This window comes from Tupaia chinensis, unplaced genomic scaffold, assembly GCF_000334495.1.
Source record: "Tupaia chinensis unplaced genomic scaffold, TupChi_1.0 Scaffold140464_1, whole genome shotgun sequence".
NCBI lineage: Eukaryota > Metazoa > Chordata > Mammalia > Scandentia > Tupaiidae > Tupaia > Tupaia belangeri.
In genome coordinates, this window is record NW_006200341.1 from 672,525 (window position 1) to 682,288 (window position 9,764).

The 9,764-nt window shown below is 47.8% G+C and overlaps 1 protein-coding gene across 2 annotated transcripts in view; it reads left to right on the forward strand.

Moving 5' to 3' along the window:
• The window catches only part of PCSK6 (proprotein convertase subtilisin/kexin type 6), a 125,367-nt gene that overhangs the window by 54,671 nt on the left and 60,932 nt on the right, over positions 1–9,764 (forward strand). For both annotated transcript variants that reach the window (XM_014593384.1, XM_027766060.1), the window contains exon 8: positions 2,891–3,008. In XM_014593384.1, coding sequence (XP_014448870.1) covers positions 2,891–3,008 — 118 coding nt within the window. The remainder of the gene's footprint in view (positions 1–2,890; positions 3,009–9,764) is intronic.

The window sequence follows — 9,764 nt, forward strand, 5'->3', positions numbered from 1 at the left end:
AAAAAAAAAAAAAAAAAGAAGAAGAAGAAGAAGATGTGAAGTTCAGGACTCGAACCACATAGTCAGTCCTGAGGGATCCAGCAGCCCTAAGCACCACACCACTGACGGGCCTGAGTTAGATATTTTTTTCTAATGCACGTTCAAACAAGTCCGTGATTATTAAAATCAGCAATGTTGGGCCAGCAGGTGGCACGGTGGTTCAAGTTGCTGGACTCCCACAGGGTCCACCATGGTTCAAGTCCTGGACTGTGTGCTCGCCAGAGAGACAGAGAGACAGAGAGACAGAAAGCGTACCATAAGGTAGCACCTCGCTGAGGTTACGTAGCTTACAGCGGTCATTAAGTAGGTATTTTTTTTTTACATCTTTTCTTTTCTTTTTATTTTTAAAGAATTATTTATGTATTTAATTCCATTTGTTCTTTTTCATTTTTAATTTGCCCACAGAGAGAGACAAGAGAAAGAGAGAAAGGGAAAGCAAGAAAGCAAGCCGCCAGGTCCGGGATTTGAACCGCAGTGGGCCATATGGGAATCCAATGCCTTTAACCGCCATGCCACCTGCTGGCCCCTTTTTAGAGCTTTTCTGAAGCTCAGAGCCCATTCTGTGGACACCAGGTCCGATATTACCACCTGAGATAGACAGGCTGAGCGTTATTCCCTTAAGTACCAAGGCACATTCCTGTAAGCAGGGCCAGCAGGGGGCCATATGGGAATCCAATGCCTTTAACCGCCATGCCACCTGCTGGCCCCTTTTTAGAGCTTTTCTGAAGCTCAGAGCCCATTCTGTGGACACCAGGTCCGATATTACCACCTGAGATAGACAGGCTGAGCGTTATTCCCTTAAGTACCAAGGCACATTCCTGTAAGCAGGGCCAGCAGGTGGCGTGGTGGTTAAGGCACTGAATACTCACATGTGTCTGACCACGGTTCAAGTCCTATACCTGGTGGCTTCCTTTCCAACTTTCTCTCTCTGTCTCTCTCTGGTCAAATTAAAATAAATGAATGAATAATTAAAACTACATAATTATTTTTTAAAAAATAAAAAAGGAGGCCCTTCCCTGCACCTCATTCACTGTTGTCTTGCAGGAATGTGCTGGTGGCCCGAGCTGGGACAGGGGCGGACTTACTTTTCCATTTGGGCCCTAACTAAATAGGAAAGTGGATCGTATGGAGCTCTTGATCTCGCCATGTAAATTACACTTTGAAGCGCTCCTGCCCTGGCCAAATTAAACACTGGACCTGCCAGCTCGCGAGCACTCACTCTCCCGAGTGTGCGACGGGGTGGTTGTAAGAGCCCCAAGATCCGAGCAGGGAAAGAAACTGGCGAAGAGGACCGTGGCCTGGATTTTTGGTGTTTATCACGCATTAAGGCACGTGAGCCCAGAGGACACAGCTTTGCATTCCTCTTGTCTGTCTTTGTTTTGTTTTTCATTTTGTTTTGTTTATTCATTCAATTATTTTCATTTGACCAGAAAGAGAGAGAGAGGGAAAGTGTGAAAGCAAGCCACCAGGTCCGGGACTCGAACTGTGGTGGGCCATGTGGGAGTGTCCAGCACCTTAACCACCACGCCACCTGCTGGTCCCCCTCTTGTCTAGTCAGATGAAGGGAGCTCAGATGCTCACAAGGCCCTTTTTCATTTATTTTGGTTTTTAGATTTTTGTTTCTTTTTTGCCATAGAGTAAGCGGGCTCGCTACAGACACAGAGAGAGAGGGAAAACGTGAAATCACCCCCTGGGGAAATGGCCACACTGCAGTCCCTTCTCCTCTATTCTCCTCATGGGATTCTTGGACATTCATGCACATGGGCCTGGCGTGAGTTTCAAGTCGCTGGGTCTAGGACTACAACCACAGCAGACCACGTGGGAGTTCAGTGCCTTAACCACTACACCACCTGCTGACCCCCCAACACATCCTTAAAAAAAAAAAAAAAAAATTATCGGGGCTTCCTTTATCTGATAAAGTTTGGAATTTGGGCTTGTTGTTCGGCTCAACATAAAAACAGACAAATTTCGTTTTGGTGTTTAGTTTTGTTTTCAGAAGTAATACATTCTTCAAAAGAGAGAGCCAGATAGTGGTCTTAAAGTTCTACAAACATTGGATCGCTATAGGAAATAGGATGAAAAGCAATATGGGTTCAGTTTTCATCTGACATGTTGGCAGTTGGATTTCTTTAATCTTCCATTAAGTTTTTCTTTTTTTTTCTTTTTTTGGAGAGGTTTTTGCTATAGTATACATGTGCTCACCAGAGAGACAGACAGAGAGAAAGTGAGAAAACAAGCCACCAGGTCAGGATTTGAACTGCGGTCAGCCATGTTGGAGTCTATGCCCCAACCACCACGCCACCTGCTGGCCCCAACATCCTTTTAATGTAAACAAATTTGTCCTCATCTTAAAAAGAGACCTTTTTTTTTTTTTAAAGAGATTTCTGCTATAAGGCATGTGCACTTGCTAGAGAGACAGAGAGAAAGAGACAGAAAGCAAGAAATCACCCCCCAGGAGGGATGGCTACTCTACAGTTTCTTCTCCTCTATTTTCCTTCTGCAATTTTGGGCATGCACGCACACGCACCTGGCCTGAGCTTTAAGCCACCAGGTCCAGGGCTCGAACTGTGGTCGACTACATGGGAGTCCAGCGACGTAACCATTATATGACATCTGCGGGTCTCCTGTTCTGCACCAAAATCGGGTGTTTCTTGCCCCACGTGACCCAGGGGAAGGAACTTGGTTCCAAGAGGAAGAAAAGCAGCCGGAACATCTGAGTGGTCCTAGTGGGGACGGGTCCTGCAGCTGGGGTCTGGGGAGCCCTTGGGGGGCCACTAGTGTGTGTCCACAGAGGGACCCTGCAGAGTATGCGAGATTGCATGGCTGCCCGCTGAAGGCCCTGTCTTTTCAGTTAGCCATTTCTACGGATTCGGCCTGGTGGATGCAGAGGCTCTGGTCGTGGAGGCGAAGAAGTGGACCGCAGTGCCGGCCCAGCACATGTGCGTGGCCGCGGCGGACAAGAGGCCCAGGTATGACTCCGCGGGGCGCCTGGGCCTTTCAGGCTCCGTGGTTTGGACTTCAGTGTGTTGTCACGTGTTGTGGGAGAGGGTGCTGGCATGTAATTCTATGCACACAGGCAGGGACACGTGTGTGTGTGTGCACAGTGGGGCGTGTCTGTACGTGTCACCATTTTCCCTTGCAGATCGTGCAGCCAGGGAAAGAACTACTTCTGGTCGCCAGTAGGTGGCGTGGTGCTTAAGGCGCCGGAATCCCACATGGTTGACTGCAATTCAAGTCCCAGACCCGGCGGCTTGCTTTCTCTCTCTCTTTCTTTCTCTATCTCTGTCTCTCTCTGGTCAGCACACATAGCCTATACCAAATTAAATAACAATAATAATAATAAACAAAAATAAATAAATAATTTTTTTAAAAAAGGAACCACGGGACCAGCAAATGGTGTAATGGTTAAGGCACTGAAGTCCCACGTCCAAGATTCAAGTCCTAGACCCGGCAGCTTAAAATTCACGCCAGGGGTGTGTGTGTGTGTGCCCGTGCCCAAATTCCTGGGGAGTGATTTCTCGCTTTCTGTCTCTGTCTCTCTTTGGAGAGTGCACACGCTCTATAGCAAAAATAAATAAATAAATAAATCTCAGGACCAGCAGGTGGCATGGTACTTAAAGTGCTGGAGAAATCTCAGGATCAGCAGGTGGCATGGTACTTAAAGTGCTGGACGCTCTCATATGGCTGACCACAGTTTGAGTCCCAGACCTGGTGGTTTGCTTGCCCACTTTCCCTCACTCTCCTCTCTCTCTGGTCAAATTGAAATAAATAAAGAATGAATAAATAAAATTAAATAATTCTTAAAAAAAAAAAAAGAAAGAAAGAAAAAAGCTCTCTTAAAAAAAAAAAAATGAACTGCCTTGAATGAATGCATGATCATGTCAAAGTCTCTTCCCTTTTTAAAAAATTTGTTACAGATCACATGCGCTCACCAGAGACAGACAGAGAGACAGAAAGCGAGAAATCACCCCCCAGGGGGGATGGCCACGCTGCAATCCCTTCTCCTCCATTCTCCTCTCAAGATCTTGGGCACCCACGCACACGCACCCGGCGTGAGTTTAAGCCACCGGGTCTGGGACTGGAACCGCGGTCGACTACGTGGGAGTCCAGCGATGTAGCCATTATGCCAACTGCGGGTCTCCCACAAGGTCTTCTTTTTGTGGGCCTAATATCCTGTGTGCAAAAATGTTGATTCCATTGAACTCCTTTAATCATGAAGGGCTCATCGCTTTGTCTTGACCGGAGTACACACATATTATGGGTCTGGATTGGCCTTTCTTACCATATTCACTACTTCATGCAAGCTTATTTCGTTTTTTGTTTGTTTGTTGGTTGGTTTGTTTGTTTGCTATAGGGCGTGTGTGCTCACCAGGAAGACAGAGACAGAGAGACAGAGAGACAGAAAGCGAGAAATCACCCCCAAGGGGGGATGGCCACGCCGCAGTCCTTTCTCCTCCATTCTCCTCTCAGGATCTTGGGCATGCACGCACACGCGCCCAGTTTAAGCCGCCGGGGGGTCCGGGATTCGAACCATGTTCAACTACATGGGAGTGCAGCGACATAGCCATTAGGCCAACTGCTGGTCCCAGCATTGTTGACTTTTTTTAAAGCATCATTTTCTCTTGGGAGTCTTAGACTGTTGAATTTGAAAGGAAGTAGGAGACTCAGAGCTAGAGGAGATCTCTTGCTGTCTTTGGCTTTGCTGGAAAATGCTTGCAACACAGAGAAGCAGACACCAGGTAAAGTGACTCAGCTCCGGGCAGGGGCCCAGCCTGACCCAGGGGCCGCCCTGTGCCCGGACACCCCACCTGGGGCCGCACCACTGCCCTCCTGCGAGTCTCAGTCAAGGCGGCTCCTGAATAAAGCTTTCTTCTCCAGCCAGAAATCGCTTTAAGATGGCAGAGTGGTTGTTTTTATTTTATATTTTTAATAAAGTGGAGAATGGTTGTTTTTCTTTTTTCTTTTATTTTGTTTTCGAAGGGGAAACACCCAGAGTCTAGACAGCGCAGGTGGAGGGGCCCTGACATAGCATACAGTGTGACATTGTTCTGTCCCTTGAGGGAAGTACGAACTCAGCGAATTCCAGAAGGGAAGAATCAGACTTCTGTTTCTTTTTCTCTCTCTCTCATGGACTCGAATCGTGGTCGGCCATGTGGGAGTTCAGTGCCTTAACCACTATGCCACCTCCTATCCCCAAGAGTGAAGTGTTTTGTTTGTTTGTTTAGAGATTTTTGCTAGAAAGCATGTGCACTTGCTAGAGAGACAGAAAGCGAGATATCATTCCCTGGGGGGGGATGGCCACACCACAATCCCTTCTCCTCCATTCTCCTCTCAAGATTTTGGGCACGTACGCACACGCACCCGGTGTGAGTTTCAAGTCACTGGTTCCAGAACTTGAACTGTGGTCAGCCAATGGGAGTCCAGCACCTTTAACCACTATGCCACTTGCTGATCCTGAAGAAGGAGGGTTTTTAACAGAAAAGAAATACACCTGAGCCAGCAGGTGGCATGATGGTTTGGAGCACTGGACTCCTACATAACTGGTCACGGTTCGAGTCCTGGACCTGGCAGCTTCCTCCTATTCCCTCTGTCTCTCTTTCTCTGTCCCTCTCTGGTCAAATTAAAATTAAATAGGGGTTGGCAGGTGGCGTGGTGATTAAGGCGACTGGACTCCCACATGGCTCAGTGGTTCGAGTCCCGGACCTGGCAGCTTGCTTTCTCACATTCCTTCTTTCTCTCTGTCTCTCTCTGGTCAACCTCAATAAAATAAAAATAATAAATAATGACAATGAATACAATGAAATCTTTTTAAAAAATAAATCAAGTTAAATAAAATCATTCTTTTTTTATAATTATTCATTTATCATTGTATTTATTTATTCATTTATTTTTTAATTTGACCAGAGATACACAGAGAAACAGAGAAACAGAGAGAGAGAGAGAAAGTGAAAAAGCAAGCCACCAGGTCCGGGACTTGAACTGTGGTCAGCGATGTGGGAGTGTCCAACGCCTTAACCACCACGCCACCTGCTGGTCCCCAATAAAATAATTATTTAAGAAAAAGGCAATATACCCATGTCAGAAAAACATGTGGGTAGGCAGCTGTTAGAGGGCAACTGCATGGAGAATGGGGTTAGATGTTACTTTCCCGGTGGGATCTTGTCATGAATATGTAGTAGGGACATCTCTCACTGTAGCTGGCTTCGTAGTTGGAACTCCCAAACTTTTATCCCTGCCTGCCTCATCCTTGTCAGGTAAGGAATCGGATTACCTGATTACGCATGCCCAGTGTGGACTTTGAAGCTGTGAGCATGCGCACACGGCCGATTCTGCCCACAGCAGTTATTGCCCCATGTGGGAAGTAGGGCGTTGGCCCCGCGCGTCCCAGTGAATCCCTGTGTGCACACGCAGAACAGCATGAGGGAAAGAAGAATAAAAGTAGGTCACTTCGGGTCAGCAAGTAGGGTAGTGGTTAAGGCACTGGATGCCCACATGGCTGACCATGGTTCGAGTCCCAGACTTGGCACCTTGAAACTCACACCGGGTGCCTGCACCTGCGTGCCGAAAATCCTGAGAGGAGGATAGAGAAGGGATTGCAGCGTGGCTATCCCCTGGGCAGGGAGGGGGCTGATTTTTCGCTTTCTGTCTCTCTGTCTCCCTCTGTCTGTCTGGCAAGCGCACGCGCCCTACAGCAAAAACCTCTCAAAAAAAAAAAAAAAAAAAAAAAAAAAAAGATAAGAAGAAGTACAAAGGTGGAGCCAGCAGGTGGCGTGGTAGTTAAGGTGTTGGACTCCCATGTGGTTGACTGCAGTTCCAGTCCTGGATCAGATGCTTGCTTCTCACTTTCCATCTCCGCCTCGCTTTCATGAATACATGTGCCTCTAAATTTTAAAAAGTAAGAATAATAAATAAAATTAAATAAATATTTCTCTTTTTTTTGGTAGAGGTTTTTGCCTGAAGGCACATGCCTTCTCTGGAGAGAGAGAGAGAAAGAGACAGTGAGAGGGAAACTGAGAAATCACCCCCTGGGGGGATGGCCACACCGCAGTCCCTTCTCCATTCTCCTCTCAGGATCTTGGGCACGCACGCACATGCGCAAGCTACCAGGTCTAGGACTTGAACCACTGTCGGCTATGTGGGAGTCCAATGACAACCACTATGCTATCTGCTGGCCACAAATAATTCTTTAAAAAAAAAAAAAAGTTTCTGGGACCAGCAGATGGCATAATGGTGGTGTCTCTGGACTCCCATGTAGTAACCGTGGTTCGAGTCCCAGACTCGCCGGTGGCTTAAACTTATGCCAGGCGTGTGTGTGTGCGTGCCCAAGATCCCGAGAGGAGAATGGAGGAGAAGGGATTGTGGCGTGGCCATCCCCCCTGGGGGGTGATTTCTCACTTTCTGTCTCTCTGTCTCTCTCTGTCTTTCTGGTGAGCGCACGCGCCCTATAGCAAATACCTCTCCAAAAAAAAAAATTAGAAAAAAATAATAAGTTCCTAGGAGCATGGAGAAGGACAATGGTCCCATAGGAGAGAGGGAAAGATGGCTATGAGGGCCCAGGGGAGGTGATGAAGGTGGAGGCCCCCGTCCCTACTCTGAAGCACTTCGGCTCTTGCTGAGCAGCCTGTCACAGCCTGTCACCCCCACCACCCCACTGCAGGACAGTTCCAGCCCCCAGAACTGAGGCCAAGGTGTTCGAGATACTTCTCTGGCAGCCCCCACAGGGCAAGGCCTGTCATAGGCAACTGTCAGTGAATGCGAAATCTAAATGCAAGAGCAAGGGGAAAATCACTTAAATTGAACAAGCAGTCCTTTTGGGTTTTGGGTTTGGGGTTTTGTTTTTGTTTTCAGTTTTTTGCTATATGATGTGTGTGCTTACTGGAAAAAGAGGGTAAGTGAGAAAACACCCCCCCCCCAGGAGGGGTGGCCATGCTGTAATCCCTTCTCCATTCTCTCAAGATTTTGCATGGGACCAGCAGTTAGCATAATGGCTACGTCGCTGGACTCCCACGTAGTCCGGCACCGGTCGCGTCCCGGACCCGGTGTCTTAAACTCATGCCAGGCGTGTGTGCGTGGGTGCCCAAGATCCCTAGAGGAGAATGGAGGAGAAGGGATTGTGGTGTGGCCATCCCCTCTGGGGGGTGATTTCTCACTTTCTATGTCTCTGTCTCTCTCTGTCTTTCTGGCATGCGCACGCACCCTGTAACAAAAATCTCTCCTAAAAAAGAAAAAAAAAAAGATTTTGCATGCATGCACACACGCCCAGTGTGTTTTTCAAGCTTCCGGGTCTGGGACTCAAACCGCCCAGTCAACTGTGTGGGATCCAATCTCCTTGACCCTTGTACCATCTGTTGACCCTTCCTGACAGATACTCTTTGGAAAAAGAGAGTAACTTGTTAGAGTCCCCAGGCACACCTTCGGCTCTGCAGAATGTTCCAACACAGCAGAGGGAATAAAGACATTCTTACCTACACTTGGGCACAGATGTGTTTATCTATAAAGAACCTTTCTTCAATTAAAGGAAGGTAACTAAGATCACAACAGCGCCATCTTCCTGTGCAGAATTACCTACAAACCTGTGTGTATCACATCGTTAAGGGTAAAATTAATACAGCTTTTCTTCAAGTTAAAGAGAAAAATCAAGCTGGGTATAATTGCTATGAATGTTAAAGAGATCCAACTATTGGGGCCAGCAGTTAGTGTAATGGCTATGTCGCTGGACTCCCATGTAGTCGACCGCGGTTCGAGTCCCGGACCCGGTGACTTAAACTCACGCCGGGCGCGTGTGCGTGCGTGCCCACGATCCCGAGAGGAGAATGGAGGAGAAGGGATTGCGGTGTGGCCATCCTCGCTGGGGGGTGATTTCTCACTTTCTGTCTCTCTGTCTCTCTCTGTCTTTCTGGTGAGCGCATGCACCCTATAGCAAAAACCTCTCTTAAAAAATTAAGTTAAAAATATAAAAAAGCAAGCTGCATGAGGCTATTCACTCCGGGAGGGGTGTGTGCAGCCCATTCCGCACCAGCCTACCCCTCTGGTTCAGGCTTTCCTACCAAGCAGCTGGGGTCCCGTAGCAGGGGTAGCCAGGTCACGTGGAGAGAACTTCAATGTCTTCTTTGAGAAGACTTTTTCTATAGATGTTGGCACCGTGGGCTGGGCGTGAGGGCTGGGGGGAAGCAACGCAGGGCAGGCAGGGTTACTCCTCTTTTATCTTACCCTGTTCTGGTTCTCGTAAATCCTCTGCTTTCTAAATGGGATTAAGGTTCTGTGCCAGGATTTTAGATCTATTTCTAGAGCAGACAGATTGCCCCTGCCCCCGCGGGCCAGTTAGCAAATGGTCTGGAGGGGCCACCGTGTTCTGTTTTGTTTGAGAGATTTTTGCTCTAGGGCATGTGTGCTCACCAGAGAGATGCAAAGCAAGAATTCGCACACGCTCACACCCAGGGGGGATGGCCACGCTGCAGTCCCTTCTCCTCCATTCTCCTCTGGGGATCTTGGGCATGCACGCACACGCCTGGCATGAGTTTAAAGCCGCCGGGTCTGGGACTTGAACTGCAGTCGGCCATGTGGGAGTACAGTGACATAATTACACCATCTGCTGGTCCCAGGGAACACTGTGTTTTCAACTTTGTGGCTCATTGGTTTCTGTTTCCCCCTTGATCTTTCTTTCTTTTCTTTTTTCTTTTTTAAGAATTATTTATTTATTTATTTACTTATTTTAATTTGACCAG